Source organism: Mustelus asterias, chromosome 14 (assembly GCF_964213995.1).
Source record: "Mustelus asterias chromosome 14, sMusAst1.hap1.1, whole genome shotgun sequence".
In the NCBI taxonomy this organism is placed as follows: Eukaryota; Metazoa; Chordata; class Chondrichthyes; order Carcharhiniformes; family Triakidae; genus Mustelus; species Mustelus asterias.
The window spans coordinates 88459766-88485170 of NC_135814.1; the positions used below are offsets into that span (position 1 = coordinate 88459766).

General features: G+C 43.4%; 1 protein-coding gene across 1 annotated transcript; it reads right to left on the reverse strand.

Moving 5' to 3' along the window:
• Positions 1-10737: 10737 nt before the first annotated feature.
• Positions 10738-12777, reverse strand: LOC144503418 (speriolin-like protein). Its single transcript, XM_078227727.1, has 2 exons — positions 12646-12777; positions 10738-11061 (listed from the first exon to the last, which is right to left on the reverse strand). Exons 1-2 carry the CDS (start codon positions 12775-12777, stop codon positions 10738-10740), a joined length of 456 nt encoding a protein of 151 aa, XP_078083853.1.
• Positions 12778-25405: the final 12628 nt, after the last annotated feature.

Genomic DNA, 25405 nt, shown 5'->3' on the forward strand with positions numbered 1-25405 from the left:
CAGTTACTGCTCTGTCACCAGCCCATGGGACAAATAGCTCTTTGAAGGAGTGGCTCGGATGTCCATCAGACAGTATCACGTCCCAGTTCCCAAGATTGTCCTCCCTCCAATTCTTTGCTTAGTTTTTCCTTCATAGTTCTGTTCCTCCTTTCCACGATTTCCCCAGGACTGAGAACCATGGGAAATGTGCCATTTCCCTTTAACTCCCAACAACCTCGAGGTAGACCTATCCAGTGAAGTAAGGTAGCCCCCACCTGAAGAACACTTCTTTCACCAACTCCTTCACCTTTGCCAGGGCAGTGTTGGATTTAAATGGAAATGGCTCCATCCATTTAGAGGATGAACCAACACCAAGCGGTACTTACCAAGTAAATCAATCTGTACGTAGCATCATGGGACACTCCCTTGTGTGGCCCACTGGAGTTTTTCTCTTCTGTGGCTCAGACTTGTTGGCAGTGCACAAGTTTGTACAGAAATCTATCACATCTTCTTCCACATGGAGCCACTTTCCTATTTCCTCTATTTTACCATTAATCATTTCTGGTCCCATGTGAGTGGCCCCTGGGCCACCATGTGCTAATCCTCATGAACTCTCTGCCCTCCAGCACTACCCACGGTCATACCCATAGCCTTGAAAGGTTCCTTGATTGGGGTTCCCTCTTGTTTTTTTTAAAACAATTATTGTTTAAAATTAACCATACTACCATATCCTTGGCTACTATCTCCTTTCAATCTGGGAACAAGGGAATTATTTCTATTAGTCCCTATTGCTGGGTGACTGCTGCAATCATCCCTGATTGAAATGATCCCACTCTCTGCTGCCCCCCACTTTTGTTAGTTCATTGATCCTCTGATTACCTTCCCACTGGGGCTCTACCTCGAAATGAGCCTTTATCCTGTGACTATAATACTTGCTCTTAGCAGCTTGAGAATTCAGTCAACAATGGGGCTGTAGTCAAAGTCGCCAATTTGCAGCAGACTGAGCACTCAGTACACGAGTTACAAGTAAACGTAAGGGAAGAGTGTACAGTATAAAGTAGCAGAGGTCCTGTGGGCTGGGTCACTGCATAGAGCCAACACAGCCTGGGCAATTTTACTGCCCTGTCATGGCCCATGGAGCCTACTTCTGCCTCAGAATCAGAGATCCTGTCCATCTTGTCCCATCAATTAGAGCAACCCACATAAATATTGTGCTAGCTCCCTCCACCCCTAGGTGGATTACACTCTTACGCCCATGTCTGTCTCAACAAAGAACAATACAGCACAGGAATAGGCCCTTCAGCCCTGCACCGATCACATTGTCCTATCTAAACCAACCACTTGTATCCCTCCATTCCCCATCTGTTCATGTGCCTATCCAAATAAGTCTTAAAATGTCACTCATGCGTCTGCCTCAACCACCTCACTAGGCAATGCATTCCAGGCTCCCACCACCCTCTGTATAAAAACCTTCTCCCACACATCTCTACTGAACCTTTCCTCCCTTACCTTGTGCCCCCTTGTAGTTGTCATTTCTACTCTGGGAAAAAGCTTCCAACTGTTCACCCTATCTATACCCCTCATAATTTTATAAACTTCTATCAGGTCACCCCCTCAGCCTCTGTCTTTCCAAGAAGAAATCCCAGTTTATTCAATCTCTTCCGTGCTCCTTCAACTGAGCAATCATGTAGTTCCTCTGCTATTCCAAACTAACAGTAAACTGGGGCTCTTCCACTCCTTATACTTTTTATACTCGTTCCCGAGGAGGGTACAAATAGAAATCCTTTGGCTCAACACTGTGCCATCCCTCAACCATGCACCCATTAACAGTCTATTCAGGGGGGGGGGGGGGTGGTGGTGTGATGATCTGAGAGAGTTAACCCTGGAGTTCCAACGAACACCCAGATAGCACAACAAGGTTTCCACAATAATCTCTCAATATTCCACTAGTTTACGGCCAAATGTCTGAAGGAGTATAGTCAGACTGTTCAGAGTAAGCCTTCCCTTCCAACTCCCGCTGTGATTTATCTTACGTCTCCTTCGTGTGAAGTGTCCAGCTTCGCTACAATTATAGCATCTGTTTTCTTGGGAGGTCTTAGAGATAGGTTGAAGAGGTCAAGACCGTTTTTCTTGGAGAAGGCTGAGGCAGATAGAGGTATTCAAACTCGTGAGGGGTCTATACGGGATAGACAAGGAGAAACAGTTCCCTCTCGTGAAAGGATCGAGAATGAGAAAAGCAAAAGCCACACGTGGAAAACCTTTTTCACATGTAGGTGGTTGGGATCTGGAATGCACTGCCTGAGAGTGTGGTGGAAGCAGATTCGATCAAGGCTTTCAAGAGGGCCTGTCATTTGGTAAGTGAAATGTACAGGGTTACGGGGAGGAGGCGAGAGAATGGCAGTAAGTCAATTGGTCACTGGAAGAGCCAGTGCAGGCGTGATGGGCTGATGGGCCTCCTCCGTGCTGTAACAATTCTGTGATTCTGCTTCCTATCCCTCTGGTTTCCATCACTCATTATGGGTCTCCTCCTTCAAGGGTCCTCAGGCCTACTGCAATATATTTGCTTTTCCTGAGCTCCTTTCTGAACTATTCCTTTTCATTCCGCCATGAGAGACAAGGATCATTTTCCTCAAATTAACACCTCTGTCTCAACTACTTGTGGACCAAACCAGGCATTAGTTTGTGCTTTAATAAATGGCTGGCTTCTCGCAATCGCAGCCTTTAGCCAATGCCCACATGGTGCTCCATCAGGGCTATTTCTCACCAAGGCTCCACTGTCGGTTTTGCCAGAAAGTGGTCTGAGGTGATGAGTGAGCACCTCCAGAGTATCACTCTGATACTCATCACCCTGCCAGGGTACCCTGCTCTGGGTGGGCCTTTAAAGACAATAGCAAGAAGTTAAAATGTTCAACATCACTGAAGCCAACTCTGTTCTACAGCTCGGACAACATGGTGGGATGTCCCATCCCTAACTTAGGTACATCTCTAACTGATTCTCGGTGTTGAGCATTGGTGTCAGGGACCTCAATCATTATGTAATGTTTGAGTCCCTTATCCATCTAAACATTGTTGTTTCATTGGAGTTATGGATCTCAGGCCATTTCGGTCTGGAGACCCGCAGCCACTATCCTTGAGTCCAGCAATCCAACCATCCCCCAGACTCACATAGCACCTGCCACTGCTTTCCCAATGCTGTTCTCAATTACTGCCATTTTACTGCATGGCTCATTGTGTGATATGATAAAGGCAGCTTTTACATATTGTAGATGGAAACAAAAATGGCGACAACAATGATTTAACAACAATAATGGCAACAGTGGCTTTAAAATGGCTATTCTGACTGAGAGTGAAGCATGCTGGAAATTATGGTCAACTTATAGATTAAAACCAGATGCGGGTGTTAGAAGCTGTGGTCTGGGATTTTTGATCTGAAGCTTCCTGTGTTGGTCAGATCAGGGAAGTTGTTTATATTAACTGAGACATCGTGACTCCCATTTATGGCTGCTATGTATGGGACATGTAAAATTAACAAAGCATCATGGCGTCGTTCAAAACTAATTTCACTGGATGTTCGAGCCATGTGATCAGTTTCTGGTTACGCAATTTGCTGGATGATAGAGAATCTTCCGGAAGCAAGTGGAGAATTGTGAATAAAAGACACGCGAGTTCTTTGTTTGGCAGCGATAACTCCAAGAGAACAACCGTCGCAATAAAGCTGAAGAATGCTTCAGAGGGAAGATTGATTCTACAACAGGGATATTTCTTGGCCAAGGTTTTCCTAAACTCGGTAGTATCTATTTTCAGTTAAATAGTTAAAGTTGATGTTTAGTTAGAGTTAAAGTTCAGTAAAGAGTTAATGAGTTGCAATTGTTTATGTTTGAGTTGGTACTAGAAGTGTTAAATAAAAAAAAAAATTGAATTACTGTCCTTGTTTGTCTCATTAAACTGGAATGCTTGGAAAGTGTTTAAATTAAAGATGTATAACAATATTCTCCTCTATTAAACGTATTCTGCTCCTCCCATTCATCAACATTTTTCTTTACACTCTTATCAACTGACATTGCTACAACCACTCCACACTCTCCCATTTACCCCTTTCACGCTCTGACTTCTGTAAGGTTTACTCATTAACTTATTCACTAGCCTTCCTCTGGAATTCCGCCTTCTCTCACTCCATTTGTCTGATCTTTTCCTCTTGTCACTGGGTCTGTGCTGTATACACCAGGAGCTTTCATTAATCCTGCTTTAGCAAGAGAACCTCTGTCCAATTCACCAGCCTTTCCCACCTGATTCTTATTTCCAGTTATTTCCATAACCCAAACTGCTAACACTTTGATTTTTTTTAGTGATACATCTAGTCACTAACTCTTCCATTGCCTTATTGGATTTAGCCATTGTGTCAATTATTCAGTCTCTTACCCAGCACACCAAATCATCACCCTCATTGAGAATCTTAAACAAACCTGCTCTAAATTAAATCTTGAAATTATCCATTGGGTGGTCAATCCGAGATGACTATTAGTCACCTGGGAGTGATCTTTGACCAAGATCTTCCTGTTTAGTTCACCTGAAATTTGCCCATGATCCGTGTCTTTGGTCTTCTTTCTTGAGCATGGGTTGACAGAATACGGTTTTTGAAAGAGCAAATGCACAATCCTCTTCTGGATGCGGATTGATTGGGTACATTGGTGGGTAGCATATTTCCAAATGATCTTCCATTAGGTTAACTATAGGATCGCTTTACCTCTCGCCATAATTGCTTACACGTCTGATTTCAATCAGTCTTTGCTGCAGTTTGAAAGCATAAAAGCAGCTCCCTGGGAATCTGATCTGCACAGATCTTTTTCTCACGGATATACGCCATTGATGGAATGAAATCTCTTGAAATCAACAAAGAAGTGTTCGGAATGTTGCGTGTGTGTGCAGTCAATAGTTTCCTGCCACTGTGGGATGCACTTACTCTGGCAACTATTATCACAGGGGAAGCTCACCTAGCTCCCAGCCCTGGGAAGAAATCCAACTGGTTTCTCCCTTCTGTATGTGCAGCCCACTGCGAGACTCTTGAAATGCCCTCTTAATTTGACCCCGGGATAGGAGAGATATGTCCATTCAATCACCAGGGTCACCTACCTCCACTTCCGTAACATCACCAGTCTCCAATTCTGCCTCAGTTGTTCTGCTGCTGAAACCATCATAGATGCTTTTGTTACCTCCAGACCGAGCAATCCCAAAGCTCTCCCTGCCTGGCTTTCCATTCTCCATAACTTGGACTCATTCAAACTCTGTTGCCCATACCCTAACTCGTACCAAGTCCTGTTTCAGCCATCATCCCTTGCTCAATGACCTACATCAACTCCTGGCTTGACAATGCCTCAATTTTAAAATTCTCATTTCTGCTTTCAACCCCTCTATACATTCACATCTCATCTCTATAACCTCTTCCAGTCCTAAATGCCTTCACGATCTCAATGTTCCTCCAATTCTCGCTTCTAGACTTCCCCAATTTTAGTCACTCCACCATTGATAGCCATATCTTCAGCTGCTTGGCCCCAAGCTCTAGAATTTCCTCCCAATCCTCTCTTCCTCTTCATCTCTCTCTCTCTGCTACTTGGAAATGCTCCTTAAAACTCACCTCTTTGACCACACTTTGTGTCTCTGTCCTTGTATCTCCTCCTGAAGCTCAGTGTCAATTTTCTTTTGACAGTCATAGAATCCATACGGTGCAAGAGGCCATTCAGCCCATCGTTTCTGCACTGACTCTTCGACAGAGCATCCCACCCAGGGCCAATCCCTGTAACCCCACATATTTACCCTGTTAATCCCCCTAACCCACACATCCTAGGACACTAAGGGGCAATTTAGTATGGCCAACCCACCTAACCTGCAGATCTTTGGACTGTGTGAGGAAACCCACGCAGACTTGGGGAGAACGTGTGAACTCCACACAGTGACCCAAGGCCGGAATTGAACCCGTGTCCCTGGTGCTGTGCCACCGTGCTGCCCTTAAAACAAGGTTCCACCAAGATGCTCTCAATAATCACTTTGGGATGTTTTACTAGTTTAAAGGTGTTATATAAATGCTTCTTACATATTCCCACTTCACAGAAACTCCTAACTCTCATGGTGTCCTCCAATTACAGTGATGCACCAGGATGTGGATCTAGGATATGGTCCTGGAGCCTTGTGGGTTCATTATGACCATGCTGGTGATAGGAGTATCTAAGTTCCAGCATACTTGCTAATCAGTCATCTTCATGAAGTGAAACTTCAGTGAAAAGAATTGATGGAACAGCTAAGTATTGCTTCATTCGGAACCGAGATATAAGTGGCCTGCTGGAACTGGAAAGCATGCTCCCTAGGCTAGTCCATGAGGGAGGTGGAATTTGCTGCTTTCAGGTATACATTGATGCAAACCTGATAGTCAGATGGAATTTAGCTTTAAGGATTAACAAGTATTTGGCCTCTCAGTCATACAAACCACAAGCCCAGATTGTTAATCGGGACAGGGGCAGGGTGAGGGCAACTCCAAGCAGGCCAGGTCCTCATTAACAGATAGGCCTTATTTGAATACAATTCCAAACCTGGTTGGCGGGTGATCAATCAGGAAATGGGGGACAATTTGGGGTGAGCCAGGGAAGGGATGATCCTGTGAGGTGGTGACTGGGCATTGTGAAGTGACCAATGGAGGATTGGGAGAGGGGGGCATCATCTTGCGCCAGTGTGTAAGCTTAAACAGAACCTCCCACTACTATCATACAGTCAGAGTTGTACAGTGCAGAAAAGGCCCTTCAGCCTATTGGGTTTGCACTAACAATAACTACCACTAAAGTCGCACTAATCCAGGGCAGCACGGTGGCACAGTGGTTAGCACTGCTGCCTCACAGAACCAGGGACCCGGGTTCGATTTCCGGCTTGGTCACTATGTGTGTGAAGTTTGCACATTCTCCCCGTGTCTGCCTCAGGGTGGTCCAGTTTCCTCCCACAGTCTGAAAGACGTGCTGGTTAGGGTGCATTGACCCGAACAGACACCGGAGTGTGGCGACTAGGGGAATTTCACAGTAACTTCATTGCAGTGTTAATGTAAGCCTTATTTGTGACTAATAAACTTTATCCCATTTTCCAGCACTTCCCATATAATTGCTCATTCAAATACTTCTCTGCTTATCTGATGAAAACAGCATTTTTCTAGGAGGGCATATGGTGGGAAGACAGTGGGATTGGAGAGGCTGTACTCATTCAAACTGTCCCCCTTCTCGCAGTTTCTGCTGAAGGGTACAAGGAATTTAATTCAGGGCCACAGGAAGTTCTATATCCCAAACAGAAACCACTGATGACTTCTCACCACTTTAGCAGAAATTGGATGCTCCAGACGATGGTCTAGAAAGACTGACAATGTGATAACCAAGGGGTGGAGATACCGGTAAGTGTTCGGGTAAGCGTTCTCCAAGGCGGCCTTTACAACACACGACAACGCAGAATCGCTGAGCAGAAACTGATAGCCAAGTTCCGCACACATGAGGACGGCCTCAACCGGGATCTTGGGTTCATGTCACACTATCTGTAAGCCCCACAACTTGCCTGGGCTTGCAAAATCTCACTAACTGTCCTGGCTGGAGACAATACACATCTCTTTAACCTGTGCTTAACCCTCTCTCCACTCACATTGTCTGTACCTTTAAGACTTGATTACCTGTAAAGACTCGCATTCCAACCATTATCTTGTAAATTGAATTTGTATCTATGTATACCCTGTTTGTGAACAGAACTCCCACTCACCTGATGAAGGGGCAGTGTTCCGAAAGCTTGTGGCTGGTGCTACCAAATAAACTTGTTGGACTTTAACCTGGTGTTGTGAGACTTCTTACTGTGATACCCAAGGGCCACAGAGATGGATGGAGTAATGGACTATAAAGATTCGGTTATATGCTCTGTGAGAAAAGGCTTGGGCCCCAAAAGAGACAAAGAAATATTGAATAAAACCCACTATCAGTCCCTTCTCAATACCTGGTCTTCCTGATACCCTGTTTGATTGACCATGTCCAGAGATTAATGGCTTCATTCAATTTACACTCTCTCAAGATTCAAAAAGATTTGTCAAAAGCCATTCTTTTAGAAACATAGAAACTAGAAGCAGGAGTAGGCCATTCGGCCCTTCGCACCTGCTCCGTCATTCATTTTGATCATGGCTGATTCATCAAATTCAATATCCTGATCCTGCCTTCCCCCCATATCCCTTGATCCCTTTAGCCCCAAGAGTTATATCTAATTTCTTCTTGAAATCACACAACGTTTGGGCCTCAACTACATTCTGTGGTAGTGAATTCCACACATTCACCACTCTCTGGATGAAGACATTTCTCATCTCAGTCCTAAAAGGTTAATCCCTTATCCTCAAACTATGGCTCCTAGTTCTGGTCTCCCCCACCATCGAGAACATTCTTTCTGAATCCCCCGTCTAATCCTGTTAGAATTTTATAACTTTCTCTGAGATTCCTCTCACTCTTCGAAACTCCAGTGAATATAATCCTAGCCGACTTAGTATCACCTCATATGACAGACCTGTCATCTCAGGAATGCGCCTGGTAAACCTTTGCTGTACTCCCTCTACAGCAAGGACATCCTTCCTCAGATAAGGACATCAAAACTGCACACAATACTCCAGGTGTGGCCTCACCAACACCGTATACAATTGCAGTAACACATCCCTGTTCCTATACTCAAATCCTCTCACTATGAAGGCCAGCATACCATTTGCCTTCTTTACTGCCTGTTGTATCTGCGCGCTTACTTTCAGTTACTAATACATGAGGACACCAAGGTCTTGCTGATTATCTTAATTTACACCCATTCAAATAATAATGTCTTCCTATTATTGCTACCAAAGTGGAAAACCTCACATTTATCCACATTATACTGCATCTGCCATGCAAATGCCCACTCACTCAGCCTGTCCAAATCATGCTGAAGCATCTCTGCATCCTCCTCACAGCTCACCCTCCCAACCAACTTTGTATCATCTGCAAATTTGGAGATAATACATTTACTTCCCTCTTCCAAATCATTAATATATAATGTAAACAGTTGAGGTCCTCGCACAGATTCCTGCGGTATCCCACTAGTCACTGCCTGCCAATCAGAAAAAGACCCATTTATGCCAACTCTTTGCTTCCTGTCTGCTAACCAGCTTTCTATCCATCTCAAGACACCACCCATCATCTCATGAGCTTTAACTTTACTTGATAGTCTGTTATGTGGATCTTATCGAAAGCCTTCTGAAAGTCTAAATAAACCACATCTCCTTGGTCAACTCTACTAGTTATATCCTCAAAGAATTCTAATAGATTCATCAAGCATGATTTCCCTTTCCCATGCTGACTTTGTCTGATTATACCACTGCTTTCCAAATGCTGAGTTATTAAAATCTTTGATAATGGACTCTAGCTACTTCCCCAGTATTGACATAAAGGCAAAATACTGTGGATGCTGGAATCTGAAACAAAAACAGAAAATGCTGGAAAAACTCAGCAGGTCTGACAGCATCTGTGGAGAGAGAATAGAGCCAACGTTTCGAGTCAGGATGACCCCATGCTGTCAGACTTGCTGAGCTTTTCCAGTATTTTCTGTTTTTGTTCCCCAGTACTGATGTTAGGGTTACTAGTCTATAGTTCCCTGCTTTCTCTTTATTGCCTTTTTTGAATAGCGGGCTCACATTAGCTACCCTCCAATCTGTAGGAACGAGTCCAGAGAATTTGGGAAAATGACCACCAATGGATCTCCTATTTCTAGGGCCACTTCCTTAAGTGGGATGAAGGTTATCAGACCCTAGAGATTTATCAACCTTCAATACCATCAGTTTCCCCAAAGCCATTTCTCACTAATACTGATTTCCTTCAGCTTCTCACTAAAACTTGTTTCTCTCAGAGCTTCTGGTACATTATTAATCTCTTCCTTTGTGAAGGCAGAAGCAAAGTACAAATTTAGCTCCTCAGCCATTTCTTTGTTTTCCGTTATGAATTCTCCCCTTTCTGAATGTAAAGGGCCTATATGCGTTTTTCTCAATCTTTTTCTCTATACATACCTACAAAAACTTTTACAGTCAGTTTTTTATATTTCCCGCTAGCTTACTTTCATTTCTATTTTTCCATCTTAATCAATTCCTCGGTCCTCCTTTGTTTAATTTTAAACTGCTCCCAATCCTCAAGTCTATTTATTGCTTTTTCCTGCCAATTTGTATGCTGCTTCTTTGAATCTAATACTACCTCTAATTTCCCTTGTAAACCATGGTTTGGCCACAATTCCCTTACCACTCTTGCGTCAAACAGGAATAAACAACTTTTGGAGTTCACCTATTTGTTCTTTAAATGCTTTCCATTGCCTGTCCACTGTCCTTCCTTTCAGTGATGTTTCCCAGTCCATCATAGGCAATTCATGTCTCATACCATCATAGTTACCTTTATTGAGATTCAGGACCCTGGTCTCAGAATCAACTGCATCACTATCCACCTTGACAAAGGATTCTATCATATTATCTGGTCTACTCTAATTCTATTCTATTCTCATTTTCTTTCTAAATGTTACATAGATTTATTTATAAATATTTTCAGTTCTTTAAATGCTGGGTCCACATACAGTAGAATAAATTGTGATCATCAGCACCTTCAGGAATCGATTTTAACACTTTTTTCCCCCCCAAAAAAGGAAGATAAATGTTTTTTGTTTTATCTTGTGAACTCTGAATGATATGAGATACAGTGGTGGTCACCATGGAAACAGCGGCTTCTTGTCATTGCGGGATAGCTCGCACAGACAGTTCAGCAGGACCAGTGTGTCTCGAAGGAACTTGGCAGGAACCATGTCAATGACGAGTTTCCGCAGGATGATGGGGTTGTAGGTGATATTGGTGTAAGCATTTGGCCGCTGTTTGAGAATTCCATAGGTGTTGACCAGGAACTCACTGAAGCCAGTGTGGATGTCAGTATTGTAGTTGAGTTTTTCGAGTTTTGCTAACAAGGCTGTGTAAGTCTGGGTCATTTCCCTCCATTTCTGCTTATCTACCGTTCCGTCCATGGGATTAATGGAATTCTGTAAGAAATGCAAGAAGTCAAATGGAAATAAAAGCATCTGGAGAGATGAACATTAAACAATTGAGATTCTATCACCCTTTTCAAACTATTGAACAAAGTCAAACTCACCCCCAATGAGTCTCTCGGAGTATGCACAGCAGGCAAGAAGCTAATGCTGTTTTTTCTCCTTTGATCTGTCATGGGATGTGGGCTTTGCCTGAAAGGCAAGCAGTTATTGTCCATCTCTATTTGCCCTTGAACTGAATGGCTTGCCAGGTCATTCCAGATGGGAGTTAAAAATCAACCACATCGCTGTGGGTCTCGAGTTACATGCAAGCCAGATTAGGTAAAGACAGTGGATTTCCTTCCCTAAAAGGAACATTCGTGCCACAGAGGTGCCAGACAATGGCAATCTCCAAGAAGAGAGGATCGAACCATCATTCCATGACATTCAATGCACAGCAGGCAAGAAGCTAATGCTGTTTTTTCTCCTTTGATCTGTCATGGGATGTGGGCTTTGCCTGAAAGGCAAGCAGTTATTGTCCATCTCTATTTGCCCTTGAACTGAATGGCTTGCCAGGTCATTCCAGATGGGAGTTAAAAATCAACCACATCGCTGTGGGTCTCGAGTTCCATGCAAGCCAGATTAGGGAAAGACAGTGGATTTCCTTCCCTAAAAGGAACATTCGTGCCACAGAGGTGCCAGACAATGGCAATCTCCAAGAAGAGAGGATCGAACCATCATTCCATGACATTCAATGGCATTACCATTGCTGAATCCCCCACTATCAACATCCTAGGGATTAGCGTTGACCAGAAACTGAACTGGATGAGCCATGCAAATACTGTGGCTACAATAGCAGATCAGAGGCTAGGAATCCTCCGGCGAGTAACTCATCTCCTGACTCCTCAAAGCCTGTCTGCCATCCACAAGGCACAAGTCAGGAGTGTGATGGAATAGTATCCATTTGCCTGGATGAGTGCAACTCCAACAACGCTGAAGAGGCTTGACACCATTCAGGACAAAGCAGCCCACTCGATTGCAACTCTTTCCACAAACATTTCTCTCCATCACTAATGAACAGTAGCAGCCAGGTGTACCATCTACAAGATGCACTGCAGGAACTCACCAAGCTTCTTAGGCAGTACCTTCGAACCCACAACCACTACCATCTAGAAGGACAAGAGCAGCAGATATCTGGGGAACACCACCACCTAGAGGTTCTCCTCCAAGTCACTCACTACCCTGACTTGGAAATATATCGCCGTTCCTCCACTGTTGTGGAGTCAAAATCCTGGAATTCCCTCCATAACATCACTGTGGATGTACCTACACCTCAGGGACTGCAGTGGTTCAAGAAGGCAGTTCACCACCATCTTCTGAAGGGCAAGTAGGGATGGGCAATAAATTCTGGTCTAGCCAGTGACGTCCACTTCCCATAAATGAATTAAAAAAAACAAATGTTTCAACTTAATTAAAGTAGATTTCTAAACAAAATACCCCCATTATGCATATTCTACATTAAGTTCCCATTTAATTCAGTCAGATTCTAATCTTCTTTAGAGGATACAACACAAATAGAGGGAAGGATTGAAGTCATACCTGTTTGATTTTTGATGGGATGTTGGATACTGTGTATCCGTAGAGCCTGGTTAATCCCAGGAACACATGCGCCAGGATCCTCCGATCAAGTTGGAATGCTATCTCACCAATCACACGGCTGTTCTTTTCCATATTTGAGAAGGAGTCCATCTCTGAAAGATCATGTATTAAAAATGTGCATCAGATGAGATCGCAACAGTGAGGTGGACATGAACAGGAGGGTGCAGACAGAATGCTGTGATTGCTCTGTCCTGGATGCGTAGAGACTTTGCAGAGAAGTGCGATGCGATGCATTTTGGTAGGGAGAGTGAGGACAGATAATTTTTAAGAGGGCGTAGGAACGGAGAGATCTGGAGTTTATAAACACAAGTTTTGGGAAGCATACAGGTGTGATGATCTTTGACCTGAAAGCATACAGTAAAGAAAATTTGTAATTTTGTAAAAGTCTCTGTGGAATCTGCAATTGCTTTTGAAGGATACTTGCAAAGGACTTGTAAGAAATTACAAGATCAATTGGAATTTTCTTGAATATTGACCCAGACCTTCTGAGTGACCATCACTGTTGGGTTGCCACTACATTCCTACTTCACTGCACCATGCCAATGCTCCACATTTCAGGCTGGGACTTCCAATTCTGATATCTTCACAAATGTGGAGCATACCATCAATCTGACTGCTTCCTCGTGGTGCTGGATTATTAGGGAAAGATAAGCCGCGCCCCACTCTGACAGCACACACTGCCATATTCTGGCAGAGAAGATGAGACATTTAAACAGCTTTTCAGTCTGTTTATGAATGAGTGTCTGAGTGAATGGATGAATGTGTAAGTGGGTAAGGCTATGTGTGAGTGAGTAAGGTGAGTAGGGTGACAGGTGGATGAGGCTAAGTGGGTAAGGGAATAAGAACAAGGAGCAGGAGTAGGCCATCTGGCCCCTCGAGCCTGCTCCGCCATTCAATAAGATCCTGGCTGATCTTTTTGTGGACTCAGCTCCACTTACTCCACCTGTTCACCATAACCCTCAATTCCTTTACTGTTGAAACATTTATCTATCCTTGCCTTAAAAACATTCAATGAGGTAGTCTCAACTGCTTCACTGGGCAGGGAATTCCACAGATTCACAACCCTTTGTGTGAAGACGTTCCTCCTCAACCCAGTCCTAAATCGGCTTCCCCTTATTTTGGGGCTGTGCCCCCTAGTTCTGGTTTCACCTGCCAGTGGAAACAACTTCCCTGCTTCTATCTTATCTATTCCCTTCATAATCTTATATGTTTCTATAAGATCTCCCCTCATTCTTCTGAATTCCAATGAGTATAGCCCCAGTTTACTCAGTCTCTCCTCATAAGCCAACCCTCTTAACTCCAGAATCAACCTAGTGAATCTCCTCTGCACCCACTCCAGTGCCAGTATATCCTTTCTCAAGTAAGGAGACCAAAACTGTATACAGTACTCCAGGTGTGGCCTCACCAGCACCTTATATAGCTGCAACATAATCTCACTGTTTTTAAACTCCATCCCTCTAGCAATGAAGGACAAAATTCCATTTGCCTTCTTAATTACCTGCTGCACCTGCAAACCAACTCCTTGAGATTCCTGCACAAGGACACCCAGGTCCCTCTGCACAGCAGCATGCTGCAATTTTTTACCACTTAAATAATAGTCCATTTTGCTGTTATTCCTAACAAAATGGATGACCTCACATTTACCAACATTGTACTCCATCTGCCAGACCCTTGCCCACTCACTTAGACTATCTATATCTCTTTGCAGACTTTCAGCGTCCTCTGCGCACTTTGTTCTTCCACTCATCTTATGTCATCTGCGAATTTTGACACACTATACTTGGTCCCCAACTCCAAATCATCGATGTAAATCGTAAACAATTGCAGTCCCAACACTGATCCCTGAGGCACACCACTAGTCACTGATCGCCAACCAGGAAAACACCCAATTACCCCCACTCTTTGCTTTCTGTTAGTTAACCAATCCTCTATCCATGCTAATACATTACCCGCAGCACTGTGCACCTTTATCTTATGTAGCAGTCTTTGGTGCGGCATCTTGTCAAATGCCTTCTGGAAATCTAGATACACCACATCCACAGGTTCCACATTGTCCACTGCACATGTAATGTTCTCAAAGAATTCCACCAAATTAGTCAAACATGACCTGCCCTTCATGAACCCATGCTGCGTCTTACCAATGGGCCAATTTATATCCAGATGTCTCGCTATTTCTTTCTTAATGATAGATTCAAACATTTTCCCTACTACAGAAGCTGAGCTAACCGGCCTATAGTTACCTGCCTTTTGTCTACCTCCTTTTTTAAACAGTCACATTTGCTGTTTTCCAATCTGCGGGAACCACCCCAGAGTCCAGCGAATTTTGGTAAATTACCACTAGCGCATTTGCTATTTCTCCTGCCATTTCCTTTAGTACCTTGAGATGCATTCCATCAGGACCAGGAGACTTGTCTACCTTTAGCCCCATTAACTTGCCCAACACTATGTCTTTCGTGATAATGATAGTTTCTAGGTTCTCACCTGCCATAACCTTCCTGTCATCAATTTTTGGCATGTTATTTGTGTCTTCCACTGTGAAGACCGACACAAAATACCTGTTCAATGCTTCAGCCATTTCCTCATTTCCAGTTATTACATCCCCCTTCTCATCCTCTAAAGGACCAATGTTTACTTTTGCCACTCTTTTTCGTTTTATATATTTATAGAAACCTTTGCGATCTGTTTTTATATTCTGAGCTAGTTTACTCTCATAATCCATCTTACTTTTCTTTATAGCTTTTTTCGTGGCTTTCTGCTGACCTTTAAAGATTTCCCAATCCTCTAGGTTCCCACTAATCTTTGCCACTTTGTATGCATTTTCTTTCAATTTGATACCCTCCTTTATTTCCTTAGATATTCATGGCTGATTATCTCTTTTTCTACAGTCCTTCCTTATCACTGGTATATACTTTTGCTGAGCACTGTGAAAAATCACTTTGGAAGTCCTCCACTGTTCCTCAATTGTCCCACCATAAAGTGTTTGCTCCCAGTCTACCTTAGCCAACTCCTCCCTCATCCCTTTATAGTCTCCTTTGTTTAAGCACAAGACACTGGTATTGGATTTTACCTTCTCACGCTCCATCTGTATTTTAAATTCAACCATACTGTGATCGCTTCTTCCAAGAGGATCCCTAACTGTGAGATCATTAATTATTCCCGTCTCATTACACAGGACCAGATCTAGGATAGCTTGCTCTCTTGTCGGTTCCATTACATACTGTTCAAGGAAGCTATCGCGGATACATTCTATGAACTCCTCCTCAAGGCTGCCTTGACCGACCTGGTTTGACCAATTGATATGTAGATTAAAATCCCCCATGATAATTGTTGTACCATTTTTAATGCATCAGTTATTTCTTTGTTTATTTCTCGCCCCACCATGATGTTATTATTTGGTGGCCTATAGACTACACCTATCAGTGACTTTTTCTCCTCCCTATTTCTAATTTCCACCCAAATGGATTCAACCTTTTTTTCCATAGAACCGATATCATCCCTCACTACCGCCCTGATATCATCCTTAAATATCGGACCTACACCACCTCCCTTCCCTTCCTATCAGTCCCTCCAAATAGTTTGATACCCCTGGATATTCAACTCCCAGTCATGACCATCCTGCAACCATGTCTCTATAATGGCCACCAAATCATACTCGTTCGAATAGGGTGACAGGTGGGTGAGGCTAAGTGAATAAAGGAGTAGGGTGACGGATTTGTGAGGCAGATAGGGTGGCAGTGGGCTGCGGGTGGCAGGTAAGGTGGTCGGGTAGCAAATGGGTGAAGTTAAGTGGGTATGGTGGTAGGGTGGCAGGTGGGCAAGGTACTAGGGTGGTAGGTGGGTAGCTGGGTAGGATGGCAGATTGGTAGGGTGGTGAGTTGATTGGGCTGTAGGTGGGTACAGTGGTGGGTGGGTAGGATTTCAGGTGGGTAAGATGGTAGCTTGGCAGGTGGGTAGGGTGGTAGGACAGTGAGATCGGGTCGAGGGGAAGTTGGGGTTGGGGGAGTTGGGTGATGGAGTCGTCAATTCAGGGGAGAGTTGGGAAAGTGGGGGGTGAGTTGGATGGGTTGGGGGTGGCCGGGAGAGTTAGAGGAAGAGTCAGTGTAAGGTCAAGGTGAGTGATGGGAGGGTCAGTTGTATACTTACCCAGGAATTAGACTAGAATTTCTCTGTCTAACATTTCCTGAGTAACGATCCAATCTGTCAGATCTGTCCAAAGTCTCTGACTCTAACTCAAGAGTTGGAGGTTTTTTTCTGGGAGGATTCCAGGGAGCAGCGGAATTACCATCAGAAATTTAAACTTCCCAGGAAATTCCCACAGTCAGTGTAGTGGGTGGGACGCCTGAGGGATCCCAACACTTATCTTGAGGGACTCCAGTCTCCTGGCGATTCACAGACTGGAAGATCTGGGCCATGTGACCTGGTGACCCTTGATCTGGAAGTAAGGTAAGCAGATTTTCAAAGGTTCTGAGCAGATTATATTAACATGCAACAGGATTGCACTTAAGATCATTTATCAATTATCATTAAATAAGGTAAGATTATGTCTCCATAGTCCCAGATGACCATACGCTGCTTTCCTCTTTGATGGGGAGAGCTGACTGGTGGTGATTTAACCTGAGGACCACCATACCTCAGGTGAGGGGCAAGGTTGAGAAGGCGGGCCTTTTGGAATGACCTCAGCTGGTACAGGAATTGAACCCATGCTGTTGGTGCCGCTCTGCTCACTAACCAGCCCCGTCCAGCCAACTGAGCTAAACCGATCATTACATATCAGCCAGAATTTTCTGGCCATTCACACCAGTGGGATTCTCTGGTCCTGCTGCAGTGAACGGAGATTTGGCTGAGCGCCAAATTCTCCATCCTCGCTTGCAGTTGCGGCGGGGCATGAACCACTGGAGAATTCCAGCCATCATTTCCGTAAATCTGCACATTTGTCCCTGGTAATAGGTGCATCGTGAGTATTAAATAGTTGGGATACAATTCATATCCCGGTCTGTCTTTACTGGTGATTTGACGAATCAATAAAATAATTCTAAAGATTAGTGAACAATTAATTTTGCAATCGTCTCCTATGCTTGCCCCTGGAGACCAAGCAGACCGGTGTGACAGGATCATCATAAACTGCAAAGTGACTGGCAGTTCCTCCCAGCCACACAGCATCAGTGAGGGTGACTTCTTGTTTGGGAGCGATTGTTAAAGAGGAGGACTAGGGGCGGGGTGGGGCGGGGTGGGGCGGAGTGGTTACAGGGCACCAGCAGTAGTTTCGGTTGAGCGGTCTGTGCTATGATGTCAGGCAGGTGGTGGGGTGCCACGTAGGGATGTTTAAAAGGTGAGATCAGCAATGGAGCTGTCGGCATCATAAAAGCTCTTGGATGTCCTGTGCAAGCCGGCTAAAAAGGTCTATATCTCGGAAAACTGTGTGAATAGTTTGGAGATGCTACTGAGAAATGGCCAAATCATGAACTGGTGTTTTATTGCAAAGTAGCTCGGAAAGAAACACCATTAAGACTGTTGTAACCCGAGGGAAGGTTTACAGAAATATGCCTAGATGTGATAACCATACTGTGAAACTCAGCGTTGTTGTTGGATAGGACTTCCGATCTAACATGCACAAATAAATTTTGTGGTGAGTGATGTGAGTCCTTGTGGTTGTGTAAGACATATCCTTGTTGTATTGACTACCTGAATTGAAATTTACCTTTGTATTTCAAGTGTCATTTGTTAAATTACATGTAACTGGTATTAATTCTGATCTGTGTCAAAAGTTACAAAAGTGAAATTTTGTTAGTAATTTCTTCATTTAGGCGTCATTCAGTAAATTTGATTATTTTGGTTTACAGTTTCCCCTTGGGGATCATTACACAGAATCCCGAGCTTTATTACCTAATTAATGAGGAATAATTAATGAGGAATAATAACTTTGAGGTGGGTCGTGCTATAAACAAGCAAATAATGGATGCGTGCAAAAATGGAACAGCAATAATCATGGGAGATTTTAACCTGCATATTGATTGGTTGACTCAAGTCGGACGCGGTGGACTTGAGGAAGGGTTCTTAGAATGCTGTCGGGATAGTTTCCTCGAACAGTATGTTACAGAACCTACGAGGGAGCGAGTTATCTTGGATCTGGTCCTGTGTAATGAGACACGTAAAATTAATGATCTTCTTGTGAGGGATCCTCTTGGAATGAGTGATCACAATATGGTTGAATTTCTAATACAAATGGAGGGTGAGGAAGTAGGGTCCCAAACCAGTGTCCTCTGCTTGAACAGAGGGGAGTACAATAGGATGAGTGCAGAATTAGCTAATGTAGACTGGGAGCGCAGACTAGTTGGTAGGACAGCTGAGCAGCGGATTTTTAAGGAGATTTTTCTCAGTACTCAGCAAAAATATATTCCTGTGATAAAGAAGGAATGTAAGAAAAGGGATAACCAGCCGTGGATAACTAAGGAAATAAAGGAGAGTATTAAATTAAAAACCGATGCGTACAGAGTGGCCAAAACTAGTGGGGAATTAGAAGATTGGGAAAGCTTTAAAAAACAACAAAGAACTACTAAGAAAGCGATAAAGAAAGGAAAGCTAGATTATGAAACTAAACTAGTACAAAATATAAAAACTGATAGTAAAAGTTTTTACAAATATATAAAAAGGAAAAGAGTAGCTAAAGTAAATGTTGGACCCTTAAAAGACAAGAAGGGGGATTTAATAATGGGAAACGAGGAAATGGCCGAGGCCTTAAACAAGTTTTTTGTGTCGGCCTTCACGGTAGAGGACACAAATAGCTTACCGAAAATTGAGGGTCGTGGGACTGTAGGGGGTGAGGTCCTTAAAACGATTACTATTACTAAAGAGGTAGTGCTTGGTAGGCTAATGGGACTAAAGGTAGACAAGTCCCCGGGCCGGATGGAATGCATCCCAGGGTACTGAAAGAAATGGCAGAAGTAATAGCAGATGCATTGGTTGTAATTTATCAAAATTCGCTGGATTCTGGGGAAGTGCCGGCTGATTGGGAAACAGCTAATGTGACGCCACTGTTTAAAAAAGGAGGTAGACAAAAGGCGGGTAACTACAGGCCGGTAAGCTTATCGTCCGTAGTTGGGAAATTGCTGGAATCCATCATTAAAGAAGAAATAGCAGGACACCTGGAAAAAAATGGTTCGATCATGCAGACGCAGCATGGATTCATGAAGGGAAAATCGTGTTTGACGAATTTACTGGATTTTTATGAAGTTGTAACGAGTGCAGTTGACAGAGGGGAACCGGTGGATGTGGTGCTTTTAGATTTCCAGAAGGCGTTCGATAAGGTGCCTCACAAAAGGTTGCTGCAGATTAAGGTACATGGAGTTGGGGGTAAAGTGTTAGCGTGGATTGAGGATTGGCTATCTAACAGGAAGCAGAGAGTTGGAATAAATGGGTGCTTTTCTGGTTGGCAGTTGGTAACAAGTGGCGTGCCGCAGGGATCGGTGCTGGGGCCACAACTGTTTACCATATACATAGACGATCTGGAGGAGGGGACCGAGTGTAGGGTAACAAAGTTTGCGGATGACACAAAGATGAGTGGGAAAGCGAATTGCGTGGAGGATGCGGAAAGTCTGCAGAGAGATTTGGATAGGATAAGTGAGTGGGCGAGGATCTGGCAGATGGAGTATAACGTTGACAAGTGTGAGGTTATCCACTTTGGAAGGAATAATAGTAAAATGGACTATTATTTAAATGGTGAAAAACTACAACATGCTACTGTGCAGAGGGACCTGGGGGTCCTTGTGCATGAATCGCAAAAACTCAGTTTGCAGGTGTAGCAGGTGATCAAGAAGGTAAATGGAATTTTGGCCTTTATCGCGAAGGGGATGGAGTATAAAAGCAGGGAGGTCTTGCTGCAATTGTACAAGGTACTGGTGAGGCCGCAACTAGAGTACTGTGTGCAATTTTGGTCCCCTTATTTGTGGAAGGATATATTGGCCTTGGAGGGAGTACAGAGAAGGTTCACCAGGTTGATACCGGAGATGAGGGGGTTAGCTTATGAGGAGAGATTGAGTAGATTGGGCCTGTACTCGTTGGAGTTTAGAAGGCTGAGGGTAGATCTTATAGAGACATATAAGATAATGAAGGGGCTCGACAGGGTAGAGGCAGAGAGATTCTTTCCACTTAGAAAGGAAACAAGAACTAGAGGACACAGCCTCAAAATAAGGGGGAATCAGTTTAGAACAGCGTTGAGGAGGAACTTCTTCTCTCAGAGGGTGGCGAATCTCTGGAATTCTCTGCCCATTGAAGCAGTGGAGGCTACCTCATTAAATATGTTTAAGTCACAGGTAGATAGATTTCTGATCAATAAGGGAATTAAGGGTTATGGGGAGCAGGTGGGTAAGTGGAACTAAACCACTATCAGATCAGCCATGATCTTATTGAATGGCGGGGCAGGCTCGAGGGGCTAGATGGCCTACTCCTGCTCCTATTTCTTATGTTCTTATTATTAGGAAGTTAGGTTAAACCTTTATCAAACAATGATTAGGCCTCTGATGGAGTATTGTGTCCACTTCTGGGTACCATACTTCAAGAAACATGTCAAAACCACAAAGATAGTTAGTGCAGACATTTATTAGACTGATCCCAAGGGTTTGAGGCTTCAGTTAGATGGAGAGACTTAGAGCAGAAAAGGTTAAAGAGAGATTCAAAATGATGAAAGCATTAATAGAGTAGATAGAAAGAAACTTCTTTGTACTGGAAGCAGGATTAGTAATCAAAGGACCTGGGTTTAAGACAGTTGACAAAAGAGCTGAATGCGAGATGAGGGGAATATTTTTATGCAGCAAGTTAGGATGGTCTGGAATGCATGCCTGAAAGAACGGATACATACTTTAATGAGAGAAACTTGTACGGCTAGCTGAAAGGGCAGGAAGTTCAATTAATTGGAAAGCTTTTCATAGAGCATAATGAGTCAAATGGCCTCCTCTTACTCATCTACAATGTCCTCATCCTAACGGTATTTTCCCTTCTCAGGTGGGCGACTTCTCAGTTGAAAAGACAGATGGACAACTTGCTGCTGAAGCTGCTGTAAAATCTGCTGCTTCACTCTTAAATTTGTGCTTCCTGCCATTCTCTGGTTGTCTTTATCCAAACTGCTACCCTGTCCTAATAATTTATTACCCTTTGATTTGCTACATCTCCTCTCACACAATCCCTTCCATCCCCACTGTTTAATTTAAAGCTCTCTCTCTGTCTCTCTACCTCCCTAGTTATATGACTCACCGGGACACTGGTCCCAGCACGGTTCAGGCGAAGCCCATGGTACAATTCCCACCTTCCCCAGTACTGGTGCCAGACCTCCATGAATCCAAACCCATTTCTCCCACACCAATCTTTCAGCCACGTATTCATCTCCCTAATCTTATTTACCCTCTGCCCATTTGCTCACAGCTCAGATAATAATCCAAAGATTCTTACCGTAGTGCTTTTTAATTTAGTCCCTAGTTGCACATACTCCGTCAGCAAAGCCTCTTCCTTAGCCCTATGTCTGTCATTGGAACCAGTGTGGACCATGACAGCTGGATCCTCCCCCTCCTTTCTCTGCAGCCCCAAGCAAATGTCCCAAAGCCTGGCTCTGGGCAGGTTACAGCGCCTTCTAAACTGATTTCTCACCTGCAGAGAACTGTGTCTCTTCTCCCGAGTATCCCTTACTTTCAGTACACTCCTTTTAACTCTCTCCACCCTTCCACCCTCTGCCTGAATACTTTCTTATGCCACTGTCAGTTAATTAATTATGTTAACTAATTTATTTTTCTTAATTAAATTTCTAATTAATAAACTCTGTTACCTTTGATAACTTACTACTATTTTCTAGGTCAAATAAATAGTTTTTGAGGATAGCCTTTAAGGAATATAAACTGGTACAGGAGCAGATAAGTTCAGTGAGGGAATTCCTGGTCAGGTTGCCAGAAAAGTGGCAAGTGGAATTTAACCCAGCGAAGTGGGCGATGATGCATTTGGGGGAGTCAAACAAGACAAAGGATTACATAATAGATGGGAGAATACTGAGAGGTGTAGAGGAAGTGAATGGAGTGGATGTTCACAAATCCTTGAAGGTCGCAAGACAGGTTGATAAGGCATTAAGAAGACTCATGGAATCCTTTCATTTATTAGAATATAATGGCAGGGTGGTGATGCTGAAACTATATAAAACATTAATTGGGTCACAATTTGAGCATTGTGTGCAGTTCTGGTCACCTTGTTACAGAAAGGATGTAATTGCATTAGAGAGGAGTTTTAGGAGGATGTTGCCAGGATTGGAAAATTGCAGCAATGAGTGAAGATTGGATAGTGTGGGATAGTTCTCCTTGGTACAGAGGAGGCTGAAGGGAAATCTGATTGAGATCTGCAAAATTGTGAAGGGTCTGGGTAGGGTGGATGGGAAGGGCCTTAGCAGAAAGCTCAATGACTAGGGGACATAGATTTAAAGTGATTGGCAGAAAGGTTAGAGGAGAGATGAGGAAAAGACTTTTCACCCAGAGGGTGGTAAGGGTCTGGAAATCACTGCCTGAAAGGGTAGTTGAGGCAGAGACCCTAAACTCACTTTACAAGTGTCTAGATATACACCCCAACACCATAATCTGCAGGACTAATGCCATGAAGTGGGGTTAGGCTGCGTGGCTCATTTTTCAGCTGGCAGCAGATATGATGGGCCATGTGGTCTCTTTCTGTGTCATAACCTTCTATGATTCTGTAAACTCCAGGGCTTAGGGCTTGAAAAGCTTAAAATGTGATTAAAATAGGGATTGCAAAACAGGTCAAAGTTGGAAGAACAGAGATCTTGGTGAATTGTAGAGCTGGAATAAGTTATAAAGACAGGGGAGAAAACATGGAGGATGAGAACATGAAAGATGAGAATTTTAAATTTGAGATGTTGCTAGACCTGCAGTTAGTGAGCCTGGGGCGATAAATGAGACTTGGTATGAGTTAGGATTAGCTGAGGTTTATAGATTGGAAAGTATTCCCAGAAGGAAACCTTCTGCTTCCATTCATTGCCTCTCATTTGTGTTGTGCTATGATCAGAGCTGCTTCAAAGAAAGCCATTTTGTTTCAGGGACACCGGTACTGACACAAATCCTCAATCAATTCCATGAGCAAATACTCACCATTCACATAGAACACTCGCGTTTTGTTCCCTTCCTCAAGGAACAGTTTTTTAGAGTCATCCGATGTGGCTGTTTCTGAAAACCAGATCTTCTTAGCTGTGGGCTTAGCCTCCGAATCGATAAGCTGTTTGTTGACGTCTTCATCTTGTGTGCTACTTGAGGAATCTGGAGTACTGGCTTCAAAAAGCTCGGTGGATCGACAGTAACTGGAGATTTTTGTTGGCTGGGCTCCACTGAGAGAGGTACTGAAGTTCACTGAGTGCGAATCTTCAGATAATGAAAGGGTGAGCAGGTTTTCCAGGGTGGGGCTTGTCTGCCGGTTGTGATGGTCCTGTAATTCACTCGGGCTGTTCTGCTCTGGTGTACTGCACAATGTGGAAGCTAAACAAAGTCAATAATGAATATTATTAACTTACAAGTGAAAAAAAAAATAGATCAATCTCCTGTCTTAACTTGCCATTTCACTAGATACAAGTCATTGTGCAACACTTGCAGTTATCAAATTAATCACCAACACCTTAGACATCTTAGACCTGTTTTATTGAAGTGGTCTTAAGTGAACCCAATGTTATAAGAATGAGGGTAAACTCACAAACACATCAGCAGATTACAGAAGGAACCAACAACAGAATTCTTACTCTTCTCAACAGCAGTGGTCCCAACAATCTCAAGGGACCACAGCATGAAAGAGTTCAGTCAGACCTCTCCACTTCTCCTGTTTTATTTTGAACCTATCCACTCCCATAAAGTCATACCAAAGAAACTCTGCTCACATTACAATCACACGGTGTGGATTAGGGAAAACACAATCAAGTACCAGAAATTCAGTCCCTGCATGATTATAGTTCAATAACGCTACATGACGCAAGATTTGGGTCTGGCAGTTTAGTGCCTTAGGATGTTTCCTTATGGTAAAGAGACTATATAAGCATAAGTTGTTGTGCAGCTGGTCTGTACGCAGGAAGCTATGGCCTTCATTTAACTGTCAATGTCTGATCTGGGAAAACATGATGTTGACAGTGAGTGAAAATTCCCAATCTTCAGTCTTAATTTCCTCATAAAATCTACCCACTGCCAGTTAAATGAACACCCAAATGCAGACAGATACCAAGTGACATGAGATTTTATTGACAGTTTAATAGGATCTTACGGTAAAGAAAAGCCCACTGACCCATCAGGGACACACTAATCCAATGCCAGAGTTAGCCACTTGGTTTCACTCCTTTGCCTTTTCTCCAAAGCCGTTTTTTCCTTCCTAATTATTTATCCAATTCAATTTTGTAAGTTATCATTGAATCTGCTTCCACCGCCCTTTCAGTCATAGCTGACGTGAAGATCTTAACCAACACAATGCACATAAAAAACAGCACTGGTGAGGGAAACAATTAAGTGTTACTTTGTGAATTTATATTGTGCTGACAGAAGTTAAGTAGCACAAGCCACAAAATTTCAATACTAGCTTCAGGTTTGCTACTATTATATTAATGGTTTTTAAATGCCCTTAAGCTTAAGTTATATAAACCCTGTATCTACATTATTAATTCTTTTCAGCATTCTCTCAATTTTTTAAG

What these genes read in the sequence shown, in the direction of transcription:
- LOC144503418 (XM_078227727.1), bottom strand. Translation starts at nt 12,777, where the DNA reads ATGGAAAAGAACAGCCGTGTGATTGGTGAGATAGCATTCCAACTTGAT. An exon ending in TCCCATCAAAAATCAAACAG is followed by an intron (nt 11,062 to 12,645) that starts GTATGACTTCAA and finishes CATTTCTTACAG; the next exon opens with AATTCCATTAATCCCATGGA.